The sequence below is a fragment of the Salvelinus alpinus genome, chromosome 37 (assembly GCF_045679555.1).
Source record: "Salvelinus alpinus chromosome 37, SLU_Salpinus.1, whole genome shotgun sequence".
NCBI classification, from domain to species: domain Eukaryota; kingdom Metazoa; phylum Chordata; class Actinopteri; order Salmoniformes; family Salmonidae; genus Salvelinus; species Salvelinus alpinus.
The window spans coordinates 14,223,694-14,249,380 of record NC_092122.1 but is presented as its reverse complement, the minus strand read 5'-3'; the positions used below and the strand labels follow the sequence as shown (position 1 = coordinate 14,249,380).

The 25,687-nt window shown below is 42.3% G+C and overlaps 1 protein-coding gene across 2 annotated transcripts in view; it reads right to left on the bottom strand.

Moving 5' to 3' along the window:
• LOC139566022 (PRKC apoptosis WT1 regulator protein-like) overlaps window positions 1-25,687 on the bottom strand; it is a 73,287-nt gene that overhangs the window by 10,506 nt on the left and 37,094 nt on the right. For both annotated transcript variants that reach the window (XM_071386828.1, XM_071386829.1), the window contains exons 3-4: window positions 16,167-16,298; window positions 1,506-1,540 (exon numbers count right to left, since the gene is read on the bottom strand). In XM_071386828.1, coding sequence (XP_071242929.1) covers window positions 1,506-1,540; window positions 16,167-16,298 — 167 coding nt within the window. The remainder of the gene's footprint in view (window positions 1-1,505; window positions 1,541-16,166; window positions 16,299-25,687) is intronic.

The window sequence follows — 25,687 nt, the reverse complement described above, 5'->3', positions numbered from 1 at the left end:
GATAAGATATGCATATTATTAGTAGATTTGGATAGAAAACACTCTGAAGTTTCTAAAACTGTTTGAGTCATGTCTGAGAATAACAGAACTTATTTAGCAGGCGAAACCTCGAGGACAAACCATTCAGATTTTTTTTTTTTTTTTGAGGTCACTGTCTTTTCAGTGAGTTTTCATTGGGACACCAGATTTCTAAGCAACTTGCTTGCAGTTCTTACGGCTTCCACTGGATGTCAACAGTCATGAGAAATAGGTTGAGGTTATTCCTTTGTGTAATGAAGAAATACGGCCATCTTGAAGTCGAGGCACTCCTGGTGTCCTAGACATGCGTTTCAATCAAACAGAAGGCATGCTACATATCGTTTTAATCCTTTATTGAACACATATCATCCAGTCTTCAATTTTATCGATTATTCACGTTAAAAAAATACCTAAAGTTGTATTACATAAGTAGTTTGACATTTTTTGGCAAAGTTTAAAGGTAACCTTTGATATATTTTGTCGTCATGTTTGAGCAAGTTGGAACCAGTGTTTTTCTGGATCAAACGCGCCAAATAAATGGACATTTTGGACATATAATCGACAGAATTAATCAAACAAAAGGACCATTTGTGATGTTTATGGGACATATTGGAGTGCCAACAACAGAAGCTCGTCAAAGGTGAGGCATGAATTATATTTTTATTCTGCGTTTTGTGTCGCTCCTGCAGGGTTGAAATGTTCTCTCTTTTGTTTACAATGGTGCTATGCTCAGATAATAGCATCGTATGCTTTCGCTGAAAAAGCCTATTTGAATTCTGACATGTTGGCTGGATTCACAACCAGTGTAGCTTTAATTTGATATCTTTCATGTGTGATTTAATGAAAGTTAGATTTTATAGTAATTTTCATAGTCATTCATTTTAATGTGGCGCTATGCATTTTCTCAGGCTTTTTGCCAAGTGATACAGTAGCGTCTTGCCTAAACTCAGATTTTTGGATATAAATATGAACTTTACCGAACATAAAATACATGTATTGTGTAACATGAAGTCCTATGAGTGTCATCTGATGAAGATTATCAAAGGTTAGTGATTAATTGTATCTCTATTTCTGCTTTTTGTTAATGCTCTCTTTAGCTGGAAACATGGCTGTCTTTTTCTGTGACTTGGCTCATACCTTACATAATCGTTTGGTGTGCTTTCGTCGTAAAACCTTTTTGAAACGGACACTTTGGCTGGATTTACAACAAGTGTAGCTTTAAAATGGTGTAAAATACTTCTATGTTTGAGGAATTTAAATTATGGGATTTCTGTTTTGAATATGGCGCCATGCAGTATCACTGGCTGTTGATGAGGTTAAGGTGGGACGCTAACGTCCCACCTACCCTAGAGAGGTTAATGACCTAAACTGCTGCCTTCTCTTCCTGGTCTTCCAGGTTCTTTGTTTCTTCACTTATCACCACCTTCACTCCCACCATACCAGACACAATAATATTCTCAGCAGAAGTAATAGAGAAGGTTTCTCACCTCTGGTGGTGGCCACTCCCGGATCTTGGAGTATCCTAGGAAAACAAAGGAGAGCCATGTCAGAGGAAGGGAATACTCAGACAACAAAAGGGCCAGGGTTCTTTTGTACAGTATATTACATACTGGTGGGCTATGTCAGGGGGAGGGCCATTTCTAATGGCTAAGAAATACATGAACAAAGGCAAGGGACGTCTATCATACACAGAGGTGGATATGTTTGTTAGGATGAATACTTTATGTGCCTGAGGAAAATGATGATCTGTAGCCTGAGTTATGAAACGGTTTAGTCGGCATTTTTGTATTCAACACCTGTGTCCAGATTGTGAAATGCACCGAGGAGACTCAAAATAATCAGCTTGAAAAGCTTGTCACTGCCTGACACAAAGCCCACCTTTCCTGATTAATCTGCCTTGGGTGAGCACACACACACGCACACACACGACAACAAAATAGCATTGCGTCAACATCAGCAGAAAGTCATCAGGTGTAGCTACTACAGAGAGCCTGTAGGTTGTGTATAAACCTTCTTGAACCTCTGCTGCTGAACTGACAGAAAGCTCCCCTGGATCTAATAGCTTAACTATCACCACACAGCCTCCAGTTGTACCATGCATACAATCTGTTGTGTAACGCGAGGTGCACACGTTAATCATTTTTCACAATCCAGTATAATCTTAGAGTTAAAGGTCCATACATCGGCGATGCCCCCACTGATCCCCGATGGTACAAAAAAATCTCAATTTCAGAAAGAAGTCAGGACCAGAGATGCATACACACTACGGATGGATATCTATTCATCCCCTCAGGCCCTGAACAGTGCAACTCCTCTGGTGCTTTTGAGGGTCTCTGTCTCTCCTCCACTCGATCAGAGAGTGTGGTTTAGTTGGTGCCGGATCTTAGTCTCTACTGTAGCTGTCTCCCTGACAGCAGAACCAGAGAGGCCTCTTAATAAACTCTGGAAGAAGTTCCAAGGAATCACACTTACTTAGAGGCTTTAGGACTTCAAAGACATAAGACGTAGCATTCTCGCTATAGAGAATTCAGAATAATTTTGTATGGTACAGAACTTCCATAGAGCACTTCAAATGCGTGTCTAAATGCAGATCTGTAAGTGTAGTGTGTAAAGTACTATGGTTTATGAATTGGTACAGTTGTTCCTAGATGCTCTGGCTTTCTATACATACAGTTGAAGTCGGAAGTTTACATACACTTAGGTTGGAGTCATTAAAACTCGTTTTTCAACCACTCCACAAATTTCTTGTTAACAAACTATGGTTTTGGCAAGTCGTTTAGGACATCTACTTTGTGCAGGACACAAATAATTTTTCCTGAGGAAGGCACAGCGATGCCGAAAAGTTGGTAAATAACAATTCAATTGCTGGGAGATTATACATGGAGTGTGCAGCTTTCCTTATTTTGACAGTTTACAAGTAATTTTTCCAACAATTGTTTACAGTGAAATAATCTGTCTGTATCACAATTCCAGTGGGTCAGAAGTTTACATACACTAAGTTGAATGTGCCTTTAAACAGCTTGGAAAATTCCAGAAAATAATGTCATGGCCTTAGAAGCTTCTCATAGGCTAATTGACATCATTTGAGTCAAATTGGAGATGTACCTGTGGATGCATTTCAAGGCCTACCTCAGTGCCTCTTTGCTTGACATCATAGAAAAATCTAAAAAAAATCAACCAAAACGTCAGGAAAAGAATTGTAGACCTCCACAAGTCTGGTTCATCTTTGGGAGAAATTTCCAAACGCCTGGAGGTACCACATTCATCTGTAGAAACAATAGTACGCAAGTATAAACACCATGTGATCACACAGCCGTCATACCGCTCAGGAAAGAGACGCATTTTGTCTCCTAGAGATGAACGTACTTTGGTGTGAAAAGTGCAAATCAATCCCAGAACAGCAGCAAAGGACCTTTTTAAGATGCTGGAGGAAACAAGTACAAAAGTATCTATAGCCACAGTAAAACGAGTCCTATATCGACATAACCTGAAAGGCCGCTCAGCAAGGAAGAAACCACTGCTCCAAAACCGCCATAAAAAAGCCAGATTACAGTTTGCAACTGCACATGGGGACAAAGATTGTACTTTTGAGAAATGTCCTCAGGTTTGATGAAACAAAAATAAAACTGTTTGGCCATAATGACCATCGTTATGTTTGGAGGAAAAAGGGGGACGCTTGCAAGCCGAAGAACACCATCCCAACCGTGAAGCATGGGGGTGGCAGCATCATGTTGTGGGGGTGCTTTTCTGCAGGAGGGGCTGGTGCACTTCACAAAATAGATGGCATCATGAGGAAAGACAAGTATGAGGATATATTGAAGCAACATCTCAAGACATCAGTCAGGAAGTTAAAGCTTGGTCGCAAATGGGTCTTCCAAATGGACAATGACCCCAAGCATACTTCCAAAGTTGTGGCAAAATGGCTTAAGGACAGCAAAGTCAAGGTATTGGAGTGGCCATCACAAAGCCCTGACCTCAATCCTATAGAACATTTGTGGGCAGAACTGAAAAGAGTGTTTCGAGCAAGGAGGCCTACACACCGGACTCAGTTAGACCAGCTCTGTCAGGAGGAATGGGACAGAAATTCACCCAACTTATTGTGAGAAGCATGCGGAAGGCTATTCGAAACGTTTGACCCAAGTTAAACAATTTAAAGGCAATGCTGCCAAATACTAATTGAGTGCATGTAAACTTCTGACCCACTGGGAATGTGATGAAAGAAATAAAAGCTGAAATAAATAATTCTCTCTACTATTACTCTGACATTTCACATTCTTAAAATAGTGGTGATCCTAACTGACCTAAGACAGGGAATTTTTACTTGGATTAAATGTCAGGAATTGTGAAAAACTGAGTTTAAATGTATTTGTCTAAGGCGTGTGTAAACTTCCGACTTCAACTGTATATACCACACACACACAAAAGTGTGGGGTCACTTAGAAATGTCCTTGTTTTTGAAAGAAAAGCAAATTTTTTGTCCATTAAAATAACATAAAATTGATCAGAAATACAATGTAGACATTGTTAATGACTATTGTAGCTGTAAACAGCAGATTTCTTCATGGAATAATTGATAATTGATCATTAGAAAACCCTTTTGCAATTACATTAGCACAGCTGAAAACTGTTATTTTGATTAAATAAGCAATAAAACTGGACTATTTAGACTAGTTGAGTATCTGGAGCATCAGCATTTGTGGGTTCAATTACAGGCTCAAAATGGCCAGAAACAAAGAACTTTCTTCTGAAACTCGTCAGTCTATTCTTGTTCTGAGAAATGAAGGCTATTCCATGCGAGAAATTGCCAGGAAACTGAAGATCTCGTACAACGCTGTGTACTACTCCCTTCACAGAACAGCGCAAACTGTCTCTAACCAGAATAGAAAGAGGAGTGGGAGGCCCCACTCAGCACAACTGAGCAAAAGTACAAGTACATTAGAGTGTCTAGTTTGAGAAACAGACGCCTCACAAGTCCTCAACTGGCAGCTTCATTAAATAGTACCCGCCAAACACCAGTCTCAACGTCAACAGCGGAGAGGCGACTTCGGGATGCTGGCCTTCTAGGCAGAGTTGCAAAGAAAAAGCCATATCTCAGACTAGCCAATAAAAATAAAAAAGATTAAGATGGGCAAAAGAACACAGACACTGGACAGAGGAACTCTGCCTAGAAGGCCAGCATCCCAGAGTTGCCTCTTCACTGTTGACGTTGAGTGATGTTGTGCGGGTACTATTTAATGAAGCTGCCAGTTGAGGGCATCTGTTTCTCAAACTAGACACTCTAATGAACTTGACCTCTTGCTCAGTTGTGCACCCGGGGAGGTTAATTGCTTAATTAATTTAGGAAACACACCTGTGTGGAAGCACCTGCTTTCAATATACAGTACTTTGTACTCATTTACTCAAGTGTTTCCTTTATTTTGGCAGTTAGTATATTTCCATAGGGATAAGTTAAAATCAGATCCAAAGGTTAGTTAACAGAGCAAATGTTTTCCTATAAACCCTGGGATTTATAAACACACGATCAAGAGAGTAGTAGATTACAGCAGCTCTCGCATGTTGTGGTGCACAATGTATTGATCAAATAGATATTTGACTAGATAAAACAAGACAAGATGTACTTTATTGTCCATTAACTTGCAGAGAACAGAAATGTCTTCATGTTCACAACCCAACATGCATGCATACCTGAAAGTGTCTTAATCTGTCGTGTATAAAACACACAAGGGTTACACAACCATAAATGTGAGTGTCTGTCAGCCCTTTCATGGAGCTGTGTGCTGCTCTGAACAACTCCCAAGAATACCAAGGGTGTCAAGGACTCTAAGGCCTGCCTGGGTGTTCAGTAGAGAGTTGTGTGAGAGAGAAACACGACACTGCTGCTGCGTGCCACGTTGAAAAAAGTATTTGTTTTCAGATACTCCCCCAGTTCGCATTCATCACATTAACAGTCCACCGTGCGGCAGTTGTTTCCCAGTGTGTTGTCTTGCATCCCGGGCCGGGAGATGCTGAGACAAGGTTAATGCAATTTAGGTGAGGATACTTCACAGTGCTGCATTATGGGGCTGCACAGCTCTATTTGTCATGCTTAAAACCTCTTAAGGATCTCTACAGATCGGTGTCCCACCCTTGGGATGGTTGAGCTAATGTGCGCTGATATGATTAGCATGACGTTTTAAGTAACAAGAACATTTCCCAGGACATAGACATATCTGATATGGGCAGAAAGCTTACATTCTTGTTATTCTAACTGCACTGTCCAATACAGTAGCTATTGCAGTGAAAGAATACCATGCTATTGTTTGAGGAGAGTACACAAATATGAAATTGAAAATGTATGAATAAACCAATTAGGCACATTTGGGCAGTCTTGATACAACATTTTGAATAGATATGCAATAGTTCATTGGATCTCTCTAAAAAACTTTGCACATACACTGATGCCATCTAGTAGCCAAAGACTAAATTGCACCTGGGCTAGTATAATTCATTATAGCCTTTCTCTTGCATTTCAAAGACGACACAAGGGGGGGAAAAAATTAAAATCTTTGTATTATCTTTTACCAGATCTAATGCGTTATATTCTCCTACATTAATTTCAAATTTCCACAAACTTCAGTGTTTCCTTTCAAATGGTATCAAGAATATGCATATCCTTGCTTCAGGTCCTGAGCTACAGGCAGTTAGATTTGGGTATGTAATTTTAGCCGAAAATTGAAAGAAAGGGGCGGATCCTTAATTAACAGCTTCTGCTGCAGCCCTAAGAGCCACTATTACAGAGAACAGACAGGCCTCAGGAAAGCCTCGGAAACAACACTATGAATGAGCTGTATTCATGTTACATTTCCAGCTCTTATGCTAATTTTTTTTTGGTTTCAACACTCATATAGAAGTCAATACAAACAGAAATCCATGCGCATACAACATATTCATGGATAACAGTAACAAAATAAACAAACACCAGAAAAAAAAGATAAAAAAATCTATAATGTCCTGTGGTCTTAAAGTGACTCATTAATCAATGAGCAGAAACATGGGATTGGTGACGTCATGTACCTTTCTGTTCTAGACTTTGGTATAGTCAGTTTGTTTTGGCTGCGGGTGTTCCTGCCTCCGGTCAGGGGGTAGCCAGTCTCTGAATTTAGATTTTAGGAGGCTGACAGCGAAGTCAGTGCAGAGTTATGTCTTTCATGAAGCCGGGGTAGGGACAGTTGGCGTTATTTTATTTACATATGACGGAAGAAAGAGATTTACAATGGGATCTTTTTTATTTTTTTATTTATTTATCCCCTTTTCTCCCCAATTTTCGTGGTATCCAATCGCTAGTAATTACTATCTTGTCTCATCGCTACAACTCCCGTACGGGCTCGGGAGAGACGAAGGTCGAAAGTCATGCGTCCTCCGAAGCACAACCCAACCAAGCCGCACTGCTTCTTAACACAGCGCGCCTCCAACCCGGAAGCCAGCCGCACCAATGTGTCGGAGGAAACACCGTGCACCCGCCCCCCTCAGTTAGCGCGCACTGCGCCCGGCCCGCCACAGGAGTCGCTGGAGCGCGATGAGACAAGGATATCCCTACCGGCCAAACCCTCCCTAACCCGGACGACGCTAAGCCAATTGTGCGTCGCCCCACGGACCTCCCGGTCGCGGCCGGCTGCGACAGAGCCTGGGCGCGAACCCAGACTCTGGTGGCGCAGCATAGCACTGCGATGCAGTGCTCTAGACCACTGCGCCACCCGGGAGGCCTACAATGGGATCTTAACAATAGAAAACAATGAAATCTGAAAAATACCTCTATGTTGCATCGACAGGAGGCAGTGTGTGTGTGTGTGTGTGTGTGTGTGTGCATGTTTGTCTGTCTAAGATACACAAATCACACAGGAGTTAGAGTATTGTTACCTGTAAAAACCTTTTGGGGTGCTAACCCCCTTTCAAACAGTCCCATTTGTGCATCCTGTGCACATGCCTGTGACACCGGTGACAGTGGGAGTAGGGGTTCCTGAGTGGCGTAGCGCTCTAAGGCACTGCATCTCAGTGCTAAAAGCGTCACTACAGACACCCTGGTTCGAAATCAGGCTGTATCATAACCGGCCATGATTGTGAGTCCCATAGGGCGGCGCACAATTGGCCCAACATCGTCCGGGTTTGGCCGGTGTAGGCCGTCATTGTAAATAAGAATTTGTTCTTAACTGACTTGCTTAGTTAAATGAAGGTTAAATTTTAAAATATATATATAACATTTAAAAAAAAGGGGGTATGTAGATGTGGGTAAGCGTCTATTTTTATAAATCCATTGAATATATACCATCACAAAGAAATCCATTATTAATTTGTTTAGGCAGGTACTAAGAACCATTATAAGACTAATAAAATGCATTTTCAAAATAATGAAATAGCATTTTTGGGATTAATTACGTTACTTTTCCCACACAACTTGGAAACGCTGTCATGTAACAAAAAAAGTGATATTTTGAAACAGAGCCCATTGCCCTCATTTTTCAGAGTTTGTAAGTGATTGTATGTTAGAAACCTTAGAATCTGCTCTTTCCAATAATGTAAAGAAATGTAAAAGCTGACCTGGATGAACCTCCGTAGGATGATTTGTAAAAGTCACTGTTTTATCCACGTTTCATATTTTTTCCTACCCTCACCCTGCTTTGTTAGACATCATGCACATTGATATCTTGCTAACAAATGTCCTCGCCAACTGCCTTTTTAATTGTAGGCAGCAGACATCTAAATAGGACTAATCGTACTGTAGGGTAGGGCAGCCCCTGAAGTGACTTATCAACCGTATGCGAGAAACTCCTCTGTGTTGTCTTAGGAATTCAGCATTCTCAGTTTTATTTCTCCAACCCCCATTGTCTCACCTCTGATAAGCAGAGGTCACATCATGTAGATCTGATATCTGATTGGAGGTTAACTTTACAGTAATACTATTGGCCAACAACTCAGATTTTGAATCCAAACAACTCAGACCCTTATAAAAGAGTCTAAGATTTACAGTTCTTTCTCTTTTTTCTTCCTTTCTCCACCCCATGGATTTCTGGGGCATGGCCTTTCAGGCTATGATTTCTCTCTTTCTCTGATCATGCATAGTATAATGATTTGTTAATGTCAGTATTGCCTTGTAACTTCAGATTTATGCCTTGTATGTGAATCTATTCATTTTCCAAGGTAATTAAATACACTTGTATTTCGAATTCCATTCTCAGACTTGATGGCCTATTACTGTATCTCAATTACAGTGTTCTTGCATATTGCTACTTACCTTTATGGAGTCTGATAAACATTTTAATAGGCTAAATACTTAGTCTTATTACGAGTCACACTTGAGATATTTATAATATATACACTAAATACACACGTCAAATATTACTTCCACTAGAGTAGCAAAACATGCTCAACATAAATATCAACATGATATTGTAGCCTATAGACTTGTGCCACTCCAGGAAAATAGGAATAGTGCAGTGTCAAACGTTCTCCCCTTCATAAATCACATGCACATTACATTGTTTAAACAGGAATTTATGGGTGTTTGCGATCTGAAAGCCTTTGTGAGCTTGACAGCCCAGTAAAATGTCTGAAATTCCAGCTAAATATAAGTTGACATTAAAAGTCAAATTGTAGTTTAAGTTTGACACGTATGTATATTTACCCATAATTTCTTAGGTAGATATAAGGACCTTTTAAAATGTACCTGTTAAAAGTCAATATAAAAATATGAAATGGCAGATTCCTGTGTGTGTTCTCTGAGGCTAAATGCTAAAGCATTTCTGTGACAATAGACAAGTCCAGCTCAAGGACAGAACTACATACATGTAAATGGAGATAAATACATTAAAAGGAATTCAGTGAAGCTTTGTAATTGACAGGTTTGATGTCGGACAAGAATAGACTGTTCATGATTTATTGTGTGCCAAAGCCGGTAAGATAAAAGGTAATGTTTTATACTGAGGCGTTGGTGGGACTTTAAAACATATTACTGCATTAAAGACTACCTCGGTTGGAGGAAATAAAAGTACAAGCTTTGTTACTGGCAATACCTTGCATGGTAAAGTTGGCAGATTTTTGTGTCAGTCAGTCTGTGTCGGTCTGCCCATCTATCCATGGCCAAATATATAATTCATGACAATGTTCTCCCGCTCATAAATCACATGCACTTTTTTTTTTTAAGAAAAAAAAATGAATTTATGGGTTTGCAATCGGACAGCCTTTGTGCGCTTGACAGCCCATTAAAATGTCTGAAATCCCAGAAGGCATGCCTAATAAAAGTTCAACAATAGGTCTACTTTTGCATTCCAGCATGCTGCCAATGCCCTGAATTCTCCATCTATGTCTCCTTGCAAAGCTGATAAATATCCCCATCTGTTACTCTGGAGGATCTGTCATTTTAGGAGTCCACGATTGACATTTCAAAAAGGTGAGGCCAAAGAATTAAACTGGAAAAATGAGAGGACTACAGCCAATGACCTATTTTAGCTGACAGCAATCTTGTAAAAGATAAATATTAATCTAGTTAACCTGATTTACACACTTGTAATCTTTGGTCAACAATGGTGATACCCTCTGAAAATATTGTCTCAGGCTAAACAACCAAACAGCTTAGAGAACATTACATCTAAGCAGGGAAGCTTCAGTTAATGCATTTGAAAACTGTCTAGGCAGGGAGGAGAAAGTGCCTGCCTTAAAGAAAAGATTCTCAAGCTTTGCTGGACTGACAGGTGCAAATTAAAAATGCAAATGAGGGTTGTTAAGGTGTTGGATACCACAATGGGGTGTGGGTGTGTGTGTCTTATTCACATATGTTATGCTCTAAAATAATTTGCACATACAGTACCACAATCAAAATATAATTGTATTGCAAAACCATATACTGTAGCTACATGTGTATACATTTAAACTTAGTATACAACACCTGCTCTTTCCATGACATAGACTGACCAGGTGAAACCAGGTGAAAGCTATGATCTGTAGTGACGCCTCAAGCACTGCAATGCCTTAGACTGCTGCCCCACTCGGGAGGCCCCAAAAAAAGATTTTTAAGCCTGGAGACAATTGAGACATGGATTGTGTATGTGTGCCATTCAGAGGGTGAATGGGCAAGACAAAATATTTAAGTGCCTTTTGAACAGGGTATGGTACGTAGTAGGTGCCAGGCACACCGGTTTGTGTCAAGAACTGCAACGCTGCAGGGTTTTTCATGCTCAACAGTTTCCCATGTGTCTCAAGAATGATCCACCACAACAAGGACATCCAGCCAACTTGACAACTGTGGGAAGCATTGGGGTGAACATGGGCCAGCATCCCCGTGGAATGCTTTCGACACCTTGTACAGTCTATGCCCTGACGAACTGAGGCTGTTCTGAGTGAAAAGGGGGGGCATAATATTAGTGTTGCTAATGTTTCGTATACTCAGTGTATACAGCGCACACCGTTTCAGAACTCAGAACCTAAACCACTCCCCCCTTTGGACCAGGCGCAACATTAGAAGCAGATGATCCGGTTGAATGTTGCCTATGGTTTTGTTTATCTGACAAGGCTCCAGGTTTAGGGAAAGTGTTTTCCTTGTACGGCTCACATACCAGAGGGGTAAGGCCTGATAACTAGGACCACATGGGGTCCCCAGAGAGAGGGCCTCTCTGTGACACGGACGTCACTGAAACTACACTTGATTACACTACCTCACAGAGGAACGCAACCATAGGAAAGAAAAAAACCAGTGTGTGTGTGCGTGAGTATTTGTGTATGTGCGTGCGTACGGGTGTGTGTGTGATTCCATGTGTATCACAAGGTGCTAGTGTGTGGGGGTGGATGGGTTGGCAGCAGGAGATGGGGATATGAAATAGATGAGTAGGAACAGAGAGAGGATGACAGTGGAGGAGATAGTGCTGCAGCCATTACAGGACTCCCTCTCACTGAGACGGGCTGGTCAGTAGTGCCGGAAGGATACCAGTATCGCGATACTCGTTAGTATCGTGCCAAGGAAACAAAACACGAAGTGGATTTAACGTCTTTAGGAAAACAGCCCTGATGTTGGAAACAAAAATCATTATGTTATCATCCAGAGTCACATTTATTTATTTTCCAAGCTGTAGCACACAATATTGTACATACAGCAGGTTTTTAAATGACCAAAGAGTTTGGTCTGCTTCGTGTTTTCATTTTTGCCATGGAAAACATATTGCAATACTGGTATTGTCACAACCCTACTTGACAGTGCTACACTGCTATTACCTAGTCTCATCCTCATGAACGGGTTGTTCATGGAGCTCATTAACCACCACACAGCGCTCCACAGAGGAAGAAGGGGAGGATAGTGTGTTTTACTTGGTACCAGATAGACAGACCCAAGAAAGGATGAAAAGAGAGAAATACGAATCAACTATCAAATGAAAGTCAGAAAGCTCATTAACCAAGTTCACTTATTATTGACGCAACACCGTGTGGGCTCAAAACGATAGGGGATTATTTTGTTTTGCAGAAACGTCTACGTTTTCTTAGTATTTGAAGTTGCCAGTCCTGCCTCAGTCCAGACATCTTGATACCAGTGCCGAAGCTAAAAAGCCAGACAGTTTGCTCTCGAGGTAGCTGTATATTACACAGACAACATGGCAACCAAGTCTGTGTGATAAATGGGGTCAGAATGAAACGGCACATTTTTGGAATGCTCCGTCTTTACAGATGTCGGCTTGACAGCTCCCTGTAGATCCTCTCTCCCCTCCTCCGTTAGCTCGTCACTACGGTCACAAAGGCATGACACACAACCAAATATGACCATCAAAAATCCCTAGACCAAAGACAGGGAGTGGTAGAGCAATGGGTGAGATGCAGTGTGGGAGATCCCCAGTGGTTAGTCGTGGCAGTACCCACATCTGCTCTGACTTTAGGGGAATATGTTGTGGTAATGGTAAGGTGGGCTCAGCAGGCACTTCTAGGTCTCATTTGAACGCTGAAGCGTAATCTGTTTATGTCTCAGTGGGAAGGATGTGTTATATAGTGAATCTTCCGGATTCACTATATGGTATGTCAATGGAGTAGAAGCATCTTCACTTTCTACACACATGACACATCGGTTAAACGAGTGGGTGACTCGTATTTCTAGTGAATTAAGTGTTTGTAGGCCTACTGACTTGATACATTAAATTACTAACTACATTTGGAAAGCTTTATATGAATATATCATCTGATATACTGTATAGTACAGACAGAAAACATATCTGTTAATATAACACAGGGAGGAAATCTAAATCGTATTATATTCCAGCTCATAGACGAGTGCTTCCGCTGTTGCCTTCGTTACCGACATATTCTCAAGTCCTTTCATGTCTCTGCATAGAGAGTTTGACAACACTTCAATTGCACACTTGTTGACTGCACAGTAATGATCTCTTCAAGGGAAAAGTAACAGAAAACAATATTTGCAACATCACTGCTTATAGAAACAATCCTATCAATAATAATTAACCTGATAGTAGGTACTCTGTCTTATTCACATATGTTATGCTCTGGAACGGTTTGCTTCAAATCAATTACGCACCTAGTACCACAATCAAAACATAATTGTTTGCAAAACCATGTGTATATAAAATCGGTTTGGCCTTCCTATGAAATCTATTAACGCATTGGACTGAATAGGCAGGGACTCCTCTGTTCCCAAACTGCATGCTCCATATCAATAGCCTGTCATACATGCAGATTAGTTCCAGATACGGCTCTGAAGTGTGTTTTTAGAGAGACTTGCTCCAACACAGGCTCCAAATGAAGCTATAAGCACTTAGCCCTGTGGACCTTTGAGCTGAGCTGTGTTGTGACCATCTCAAAAACACAGGTGTCTAAGCTGTGTTTTTAGTACTGCTAATGTCACCACACTCAGAAAATGGTTATATGGAATGAGAAAATGGTTATATGGAATGAGAATACGTTTGTATTTTGTAGAGTATTGTCGTGCAAATAGAGCAATGCATTGTTTGCAGCGCTCTCCTTCTCAAGCAGCCTATAGAGTGATTTCTCTCTGACCAACAGTGCCTCTGTTTGGTGGCACTGTGGTATGTATCTATCCATCCATCATCACATTCTGCTCAGGGGAGGGGAGTGTGTAAGTTGGGGCTGGACTCAGCTGTAGATCACCATGGGAATCAAGAGATCTATCCTGTTTTGTACTGTACACTCTTAGAAAAAAAGGGTACTTTGGGGTTCTATATAGAACCTTCTGGTACTTCAATTAATATTTAAAGAACCCTTTACTAAAAAAAGTTATACACACACATACATACCCAGTAAAGACAAAGAACATTGAGAGTTCTATCCCGCCCAGAGTGTAATGGGGATTTTAGAAATTAAACAGCTAAAAAAAGCTAACCCAGTCACATCAAACTCTGAAATGACAGCTAACATTCCCTCTTAATTTGTTTTACCTGTTTTCCATTGACATTTATATCCATATTAATGATGCTGCTGTGTGACTTCAATGGTCTGAGTGGCAAACAGCCAGGCATAAACTTGTGCAAGAGGAAATAATGTGTTAAATAAAAGCACACACACTCATATAAAAAGGGGTTCTAGAAACTTTTGGGTAACTGCCATGCCTATTCAAAAACCAACTGCCAATCCATTCCAGCATGACAAAGCAAGAGGACGGTGGTTGAACCAACTTGCCTACCAATAAGCACGTTATTTTTTCAATGTATTAAAGGTGAGCAAAATTGATTTAATTAAAATATATGAAGCAAAAGTCTTATGATAAACTATATACTAGATAAATAAAGTTGAAACGTTATTAGAATTAGCATGATTGTAAGCTAGCTAGCTAAACAGAAAAAGCTAGGCTAGTTTGATTCACCACTTCACAAGCTAGCTTTCTCTTTCTAATAAACCATTTTTTATTATGGGACATGCCAAATAGAGCTACAGACCCAGTCTGACATTGGCAATTAGCTAATTCTTTATTTTATGTCAGTATTTCAGAGTCAATTGAGGGGACTGTTTCATTAAAACCAGTATAAGACTGTTTCTGAATGTAGGTATGTAGAGGTATGTATACATAATTTATTATAAATAATGTATAATAAGTATTGGTGATTCAATAGCCTAGTTAATTATTACATGACTTTTAACACACAATCTATGTTTTGCAGTAACCCAGAACTATCAAAGGCTCTCTCTTTCGGCTGCTGCGGACAACTACATGCAAGTTGTTCTTCTACATCAGAATAATTGTATGTCTGCATAGTATTTTGGCAGGTTAACTCATGCTTATTTCTGGAGTTGAACTCATGTCTCCAGTCAAGCAGGTAAACCAGCGGCGTGTGGCCGAAAGGTGGCTGGTTCTAATCCCGGGCTGGGTGCTGGAGAGAAAAAAAATGACAGAATTGATCTGACAACTGGAGGGCTGCTGGGTTCACGTCTTCAAAACATTGGCTGCTGGGTTCACATCTTCAAAACATTCCCCTACCATTAGGCCCTTGAGCAAGGCCTTTAACCCCACAACATGCTCTCCATCCAGGGGCGCTGCATGCAGCTTGAACCTGTGGTTGTCTCGACTGTATGTGTGAGGTCTGCTGTTTGGTGGTGGTTGAGAACAGAGCAGAAGACACCTTTTTGTCGATCACTAACTAATGGACAAAGTATTGTATAGTAAAGAAGTCAGCCAGAGTTGACATGGGCCATCATTCAAACAAAGAGATGTCTCCCTGGCCACCAGTGCATATTTCCAAACTATGTTCGCATAGAATGGCAAATAATTCTAGCTGGTGTTCTTTGATCCATTATTTAATTGTTTATTAAAGTATATTCTTAGCTCAAAATAGTAGTAGCCATAATTCATAAATGGCACAATGCAGTGTTCAACAGTATATGGAAACATTTTGGTTCAGTGAAGAACCTCTAGGGTTCTGATCAAAGAACCATATAAAAAGGGTTCTATATAGAACTTCTAGGTGTTTCATATATGAAGCAAGCGATAGAACCCTTTTTTTCCCTAAATGTGAACAATAACATAGGGAGCCAAATGCTTTATTGATTGATATGACTTGAGCCCATAGTGTTTCCGGGTCCGGTTACATGGTCAGGCAAAACGCCAGGCCCTAGATATTACACTAAGGGGTAAAAGGTCAGTGAGGTTCGGTGACATGTGACATGGTCCTCACCTGTAGTAAGTGGGTGGCGGCCCCTGGGTCAGAGGTCATGGCTTCGTTCTGTTCCGTGTTGAGCTGGGTCAGCTGCTGCTCCTCCTCCTTCGCCTTATCCCCTCCGTCGTCATCATCCAGCTCATCCAGGCTCTGCAATACAGCGAGAGAGAGAGTTGAACACACCTTTATTGAATAATTAAGGTGTGAATAGAGAGGTCAACTTATTGAATGTTCTTTAGGTGCAAATAAAAAATTAACTATGCTATACACTAAGTAACATATCAACAGGATGTACAGCTATTGAAAGAGAGAGAGGTACAGAGCAATAAAGAGAGAGAGGCACGGGTAGTGAGACACCACCACTGATGTTGGCGAGCGGTGACAGCCGGGGTCATTCTCACTGTAACCGTGGTAGCCTCCGGAGAGAAGTGGCCCCGGTCCCCTTAATCCTCTTAAGACATGATTTCTTTCACAGCTCTGATGCAACCTAGGCCACATTCACTGGGACACACAGGCAACAGGAAGACGGCAGGCAAGGGGTCCTTACACTGCTGTGGACGTGTAGACAGAGGGCTTTTTGACCAGTGGAATGTCCCCGAAAACACTGGGAGTCAACAACGCCCTGTGATGTAGGGGTCAGTCGGGGAACAGCGAGAAATTGTGAAATTCATGATATATGCGATTTAGTTAAGTAGTGCATCAAAATAAATGAATATGCATTGAGAAAATGAAGTTTGACTTTGAACTTGACGGTTGTATCATCTGTATTGACAGAAACAGGAGCCAACCTCCCACTCGTGCAGAACACAAACCAGTCTTTCCTGTTTTCACGCTGTGCAACAAACAAAAAGGTGCTTACCGAACGAACAGGCCCTTGAATGGTAAAAATAGCCTTAAAAGGCTAAAAAGGAATGTAGTCATTTGCAAAGACCTTCCTGCCAAAATGTTTATCAGCACGCCTGGGGAAATGCCAACTCCTTTCTTCTCTGCTCTAACTCAGGCAGAGGTTAACGCTAGTTGTTCTCGTCTGGCCTTTGACATATTGACACAGACATTACTTTTAGGAGCATGCTACCTGTGTCTGTGCAGACAAGCCCAGTAAACACACTGCCTGCCTTTAGCCATCTGACCCCTGCAAAGGGCACAGGGATGCTCTGTGCTGTTTGACTTGCCAAAACATTCCCCTGCTCCCTCCCAACAGCAATACACAGCTGTAGACTCCGGAGAAGCAGGGGTCAGAAACATAGAACTAATAACAGTCACATATGGAATAATGAGGGATATTACACAGTCTAACAGAAGTCCGTCTACATCAACACAGTGTTTTAAGACTAAAAATGTTGCTATGCACAGTTGCCCAAACAGAGGGACTAAATCTGGAACTCGGTTAGGAACATTTCTTTTGGATCACGGTGCTGGCTGTTTTACCCACTATTACTTCAAATCATTTCCATGCATTTGTCTTATTCCAGATAAAACAATGGGAGATCCAGGCTCATCCTTTTAAGGGATGTTTCTGTTTCTGATTTCAGCAGAAAGAATGTGTGTTTTTCCGACCCAGCCAGTGAGGAGATGTCTCTGTGCTCGATCAGTCATGGTGGCCACGTCTGAGTCCACAGGGTCAAACAGGTTTATGTCAACAGAACCATGGATATATAACCTTGGTCCAGCATTCACTTTCACATTACCAAGTCCGATAGTGAAGTATTATAGGATACTGTCCTTAGCATGCTAATAGACTTCCAGTCATTGTGCTAATGCTAGCTAGCATTGGCTCGCGAAACTACCTCTAACTTCCTTCATACTGGAGGCAGAGACATACAAATAATAGCATACTGTATGACTAATGTACAATAACTATTAAGAATGGGTATACAGTATCATGGTGTAACCACACAACTTATCAGACAGCTGTATTTAAAATACAGATAAACACACTTAGCAAACACAGACAGATATCCATTAGACACACAGCTAAACTAGGGACAAGTATCACCTATAGAAAGCAGGAAGAGGGCACTACTGGCTGCCCTGGGAAACGCTGAGTACATTTCCTCCCGTCGAGGGGCTCAGATAAAGTGGTGATGATGACACACCAGAGGGGAAGTGGGGGAGTGAGTTCTGAAAAGAAGCAGCCGAGTCCCAACATTCCTTCCTCTTCCTGTTTATAATGTGTGGGACCTTGGCAGGCGTAAAGCGCGAGGCCTCTGAAGAGCGTTTACTCAACATGTTATTGAGGTCTCCAAACGCCAGTGTTCATCATGGGAAGACAAGTCCAGTTAAGAAGCTACATCTGGACCCGACTGTGGCGGTCCATTAGGAATGCGTGTGCTGGGTGGAAATGTGGTCCTTTTGGGGGAAAGTGATCCGCAATCTATCATTCTAATGCTGAATCCATGGCAGGAGGAACTTGCAAAATGTCTGACTTTTGGTGTCTATACCTCCCTGAATGGATATTTCAGTGTCTCAAATAACACTGCTTATGTAATGGAGGTGAAGAATCTGAACAGTTTATAGCATCCTCAACTTGTTACAAGATGGGAAAGAAATCCTCAAGAACAGCTGCCCCTTGACAGAACTATAGCTGCAGACAGCTCATACAGGCAGAGCACTCATACCATCTTCTCTCTCTCCTCAGTGTGGTCCTCTACCTAATATCCCCTTCCTAAACACTAACACTCATTCCATCTTCTCTCTCTCCTCAGTGTGGTCCTCTACCTAATATCCCCTTCCTAAACACTAACACTCATACCATCTTCTCTCTCTCCTCAGTGTGGTCCTATACCTAATATCCCCTTCCTAAACACTAACACTCATACCATCTTCTCTCACTCCTCAGTGTGGTCCTATACCTAATATCCCCTTCCTAAACACTAACACTCATAATATCTTCTCTTTCTCTCTCTCCTCAGTGTGGTCTTCTACCTAATATCCCCTTCCTAAACACTAACACTCACAATATCTTCTCTTTCTCTCTCTCCTCAGTGTGGTCCTCTACCTAATATCCCCTTCCTAAACACTAACACTCACAATATCTTCTCTCTCCCCCCCTTTAACTAGGCAAGTCAGTTAAGAACAAATTCTTATTTACAATGACGGCCTACCAAAAGGCAAAAGGCCTCCTGCGGGGACGGGGGCCTGGGATTAAAATAAATAAATGACAAAACACACACATCACAACAAGAGAGACAACACTACATAAAGTCTCTCTCCTCAGAGGACTCGTTTGAAACATTTAAGCTGACCGCCAGCGCCGACATGTTAACGTGCCAGCGCTCTGTCCGTTTACTCCTCAAATGTGTTAATAAACAAGCAAAGGGCACCTCCGTCCGCTAGTCTTTTCTTCCCATTGGAGGCTGCTGCTACGGTGGTATTGCGCGACCGTGTTTAATGACTTGTGTTCCTTAATTACCTACTGCACGCCCTGGCACTGACGGAGTTCATTTGGATGATGTGTTGGAGATGGAGCGGAGAGGAGCAGTGAGGAAAGGAGAGGAACAACAGCACTGAGATGATTCACACACTGCCCACTGTCCATTAATCATCAGCGTTGTTCATTCAGCCTCAGCTAGGACCTGGCTCACAAATACAACACAGAGCTCTCTGGAGGGAGGAACTCAGGTCTGTCAGAGATCTTAGGGAGAAAAAGCATCCACAGTGAGAGTCGGGGGGATAAATGTGACACTTGAGGACGTTGTTGCCAATGTGAGTTAAAGTAGAGGTTTGCCAGCTATGAGGCCTGAACAATATCATCTGACAAGGTCATAAGAGTTTGTGTAAAATATTACTGTCTGGTTATCGTAACAACCTGTTATGGTCCAACGTGAAATAATAATAGCATGAAGGCAGATTAGGTGAATTCTGAATTAAACAATGGTTGATTCGCTGAGTAAAGGGAACAACGTGAGGATACAAGTGCATTACCCACAATGTCTCTTGGCTGTAGCAAGAGTCCAAGGGAGTGGTGTTCAGTGCCCGGATTCAGGCAAGCTGTGTCTCTCTCTCTCACACACACACACACACACACACACACAGAGTGAGAGTGATGAAGAGGCTGCAAACTGCTCAGTGGGCTGTGTCAGACAGATGGAGGTGCTGGTCAGCTATGGGGCCAACCTTAAACCATCTCTGAGCCTCTAAAATCAGTGCCAACTCTCTCTCCCCAAACCCAGAAAGCATGATTTATCGGCCCTGTTAATCCCAGACTGGTTTTGTTCCCAAAATATGTCGTTTTTTCATTTAACTTCTGAGTTGAAATTCCAAATAAACTTGTTTCTCCTTGCAGGGGTTGGTTTGGGCCTTGAAGTCAAACTGTGTACAAGACATTCTCATAAAATGCAACTTGTCTTGGCTGAGAGTACAACTTCTTTATGTAAACTGAGCAAAAAAAGACACCGCCCCAGACCATGACTGATCCTCCACCTCCAAATCGATCCCGCTCTAGAGTACAGGCCTCAGTGTAACGCTCATTCCTTCGACGATAAACGTGAATCCGACCATCACCCCTGGTGAGAGAAAACCGTGACTCGTCAGTGAAAAGCACTTTTTGCCAGTCCTGTCTCGCCCAGAGACGGTAGGTTTGTGCCCATAGGTGACGGTGTTGCAGGTGATGTCTGGGGTGAGGACCTGCCTTACAACAGGCCTTCAAGCCCTCAGTCCAGCCTCTCTCGGCCTATTGCGGATAGTCTGAGCACTGATGGAGGGATTGTGCGTTCCTGGTATAACTCGGGCAGTTGTTGTTGCCATCCTGTACCTGTCCCGCAGGTGTGATGTCCATATGTACCGATCCTGTGCAGGTGTTGTTACACGTGGTCTGCCACTGCGAGGACAATCTGCTGTCCATCATGTCTCCCTGTAGCGCCGTCTTAGGCGTCTCACAGTACGGACATTACAATGTATTTCCCTGGCCACATCTGCAGTACTCATGCCTCCTTACAGTATGCCTAAAGCACATTCACGCAGATGAGCAGGGACCCTGGTCATCTTTATTTTGGTATTTTTCAGTCAGAAGAAAGGCCTCTTTAGTGTCCTAAGTTTTCATAACTGTGACCTTAATTGCCTACAGTCTGTAAGCTGATTATATATATATATATTTTTTTATCAATGTTTATCAAGCACAAGCCTGGAACGGTAAAGGACCATTAAACTGGGTCTAAAGCAGAAGTCCACATTTCCCCTTTTTTATCAAACTTTTCAGCAATAACGTTTTAACAAGCACGTTTAGTACTCCACCAGACCTCACAGGGACGGAATCTCCACGTGGGGTGACAGTATGCCATTACAAAACATAGGCTACAACTACTAGGAAACGCACTATATTTCCTCCGTGGTCACCAATCATGAGACAGTACCCGCATCATTTTCCCTCTCCGTTGTAGTTAGACCTGGGCAGCCAGGAGGCCAAGCAGAGGTCTACTGTCTGACCTCTGGCCCCAGCTTTAATCCATCTGTGGGAATAGACCATGCAACAACATCGCACTGTGTGTTTCACTGCTCTTGCTTTGCCAGCCTCATTCTACGCTCTATAACCTCTGTGGTTTGGACGAAGACCCAGGAATTGAACTGCATGTTATGAGGCTTTGGGGGAAGAGTTTGAGAGGGGGCAGAGAAGGTATCAAAACAGACTCAGGGCCTAAACTCCTAAAATGGTAGCTTACACTGCAATACCACCCAGCTCTCTGTACTAACCCCATTCCTAATGTTGTATCACAGAATGGGGTCGTCTTGTTTTCTGAGAGCATTACGGTTTTGGATCAACTGTGACAGAGAATCAATGAAATTGAGCAATTATTGCCATGTGTAGCTAATGGATAACAATGTACTACGCTGTTTGGTTGTCCATCAGTCTATGTAGCCCCCAGGAGAGGCCTGAGGCAGACCTTATAAAACTTTGAATAAATAAATATGTGCCATTTGGCAGACGCTTTTATCCAATGCAACTTAGTCATGCGTGCATAACATTTTACATGTGGGAGTTGAACCCACGACCCTGGCGTTACAAGCGCCATGCTCTACCAACTGAGATACAAAAGGACCACCAGTCAGTCTCCTGACAGGGCTCATCCTGCCTAAAGCAGTGCCTCTGACCTCAGCGAGACCTCAGAGGATGTGTGGTCGTGACCTCTCCCCGGTTTCATCCACAAGATGACAGAATGGTCATAAGAACAATGAATGATAGGTTAGTGAGTTCCTCAACCGCCATGAAAATATCAAAGGCTTATTAATGATTACAAATACGTGACAACATACTTAATTACATGTACTGCATTACGCATTCCTGGTGCAAAATTATCATTGATTTTCATAGTCATCCTGCTACTAGGAGAGTTCTCTGCCTCATGTTTTATTACCAGCCTTAAATGTGGCGTGCAGTCAGTCAGACAGACATTCAGTCAGAGACAGTGACAGACATTCAGTCAGACAGTGACAGACAGTTACCGACAGACAGACAGACAGTCAGACATTCAGTCAGAGACAGTGACAGTCAGACATTCAGTCAGAGACAGTGACAGACAGACATACTTGTTGGTTATTACTGCATTGTCGGAACTAGAAGCACAAGCATTTCGCTACACTCGCATTAACATCTGCTAACCATGTGTATGTGACAAATAAAATTTGATTTGATTTGATTCAGTCAGAGACAGTGACAGACAGAGACAGTGACAAACAGACAGTCAGAGACAGAAAAGATGATGGGTTCAGGTGAGCAATATTTAAAATGACTCAAACGGAGAAAACAACCTTGGTAAGAAGATGACACCGCATAACAAGCTCTGGAAATAGTGTGAAGTATTATGAATGCATGTCATTCGCTGATCATATGTTACGATGTAGCAATTTTCCAGTCATATGGAGAATTGCTTAATTACATGGTTGCCTCTTAATTCCTAATGAATAATTAGCAGCTGGATGTTTGGTTAAATTTATGCAACAGAGGAAATAGGCTACTGTACACAGACCGTCCTCGAGAAAAGACAGCCAGTGCTGTCTTGTCTTTAGACGGTGCGGCAGGTAGCCTAGTGGTTAGAGCATTGGACTAGTAACCGAAGGATTGCAAGATCGAATCCCCGAGCTGACAAGGTAAAAAAAATCTGTCGTTCTGCCCCTGAACAAGGCAGTTAACACACTGTTCCTAGGCCGTCATTGAAAATAAGAATTTAACTTAACTGACTTGCCTAGTTAAATAAAGGTAAAATAAATGAAGACGGCCAAGCATTTTAAAAGATTACAGACTCAGACAGATTACAAACTGATGGCCAACAGATCCACTCTCCCCCCGTTGTCATCCCTCCAGAACAAAGTGATTTTACACTGTGTAAAAAGGCAGCTTGACGTGAAGGCACATGTATAGCCCGTTCCAGCTGTTATGATTTTGGACCATAACGTAAATCTTTCATGAAATAAAACATGAATATTCAAGACAATATATTTCAGCACAATAGTTCTATGTTGGAGTCCATTCAGCACAGTTGGGCTCATCAGCGTCCAATGAGAGGAGTGTTTAATACATCGGTCTAGTCTTCTAAACCTATCAGATCCTCTTATAGAAGCATCCCAGCAGGACTGTATACTGTGCAGACCAAACTAACCTGTTGGCCAGGGGGTCTTTATCTCTGTGTTGACTCTAGCCCACTGCATAAACATTGCTTGCCCGGGTCTGATAGAAGGGTATGCAGCTTGTAGTTAAGGCCCCATTAGCAAGTCTACTGTTTGTTTTCTCTAGTGTTTGACCAGGGAGGAGTACCTCACGCACACTCAACTGCAAACACACTCAACTGCAAACACACTCAACTGCAAACACACTCAACTGCAAACACACTCGGTCCGGTCCACTGCTCTGGCTACCCTAGAGCAGCTGGTTGGTGCAGGTAGACTCATTGTGCTATCATGATGACAGGAAACCTCTGCATGACTCGAGGTTCAGACATGCCTGTCCACAGGTATAGGGAAAGAGAAGGGAAGGGAAAGGGTAACTAGTCATTTGCCAGATGTTAAATATATCTTCAGATTGCCTGCAGACAGTTTCAAGGCCCTCACGCCAACTGAATGCATTCAACCGAAATGTGCCTTCTGCATTTAACCCAACCCCTCTGAATCAGAGAGGTACGGGGGGCTGCCTTAAATCGACGTTCACATCATCGGCACCCGGGGAGCAGTTGTTGGGGGTTAACTGCCTTGCTCAAGGGCAGAAGGGCAGATTTTTCCAACTTGCCAGCTCTGGGATTTGAACCAAGCCCTTCAGTTACTGGCTCAACGCTGCCCCTATTCAATGGCAGTGTGGTTTTCAAATGATACCAACAGTTACGTCCAACTCTTCTAGTATGACACTGTTGAATCTTCCTGTTGGCATGACAACAACAATACCATCTCGTCTCCAGAGTTGGCATGAGGGTCTTGAAACAGTCTGAAGGCAAGTGTAGATGGGATATATTTAACATCTGGCTCTTCTATCCACAAGCTAAGGGGCCTGTACTGTACCGTAACTCAAACCAGTGTATAACAGTGAGACCAGGCTGATGGTAGCTGGGACCTGCTAGAGTACTTAGACCCACAGCTCTGGATCCAGGACCATCATAATGAATCCCTGTAAACCAGCAGTAATAACAGGGTTTGTGGTGGTGGTATACGGAGTCAGTGGGGGAAGCTGGTCCTGTGTTATGTGTAAAGTCTCAGACTGACAGCATCATTGCGTTTGGATACACTAGAAGTAGATTCACATCCAATGGATAGTGTTAATCAAATTGTATCCGTAGACTTGACAGAAATAGTAGCAAAAGGTGAATGTTGAACTGTTGGTTGTACACATATCCAGAACAAAATGTTCAAATCAAACTTTATTTGCCACATGCGCCGAATACAACAAGTGTAGACTTTACTCGTGAAATGCTTACTTACAAGCCCTTAACCAACAGTGCAGTTCAAGAAGAAGAAAATATTTACCAAGTAGGCTAAAATAAAAAGTAACACAATAAGAATAATTGTCCGGCGCCGATTTTTATGAATTGTTCAGCAGTCTAATGGCTTGGGGGTAGAAGCTGTTGAGGAGCCTTTTGGTCCTAGACTTGGCGCTCTGGTACCGCTTGCCGTGCGGTAGCAGAGAAAACAGTCTATAACTTGGGTGACTGGAGTCTGACAATTTTCTGGCCTTTCCTCTGACACCTCCTATTATATAGGTCCTGGATGGCAGGAAGCTTGGCCCCAGTGAAGCTTGGCCCCAGCTGCTCGCACTACCCTCTTGTCAGGATGTGGCCCTTTCTGGGTAGAGAGCGCGGTATCCCCCTCTCTCTCCCTCCTACACCCAGGTTCTGTTATCTCAGGTTGTAAATTCCTGGAGGAGACTCTCCTCCTGGCCATGCAGAAAGAGACACAGAGAGAACAAAGGAACTTCTCTACATCACAGAACTTGAGAACTGAACAATATCCATGTTTTGGAGAATGTGTAAACGGTCGGTGGAGAAACCAGCTACGACCCGGTCCGTTTTGTTTCATGTTTGTGACCTCATGAAAGACAATACAGCCACATTACCATAACTCTG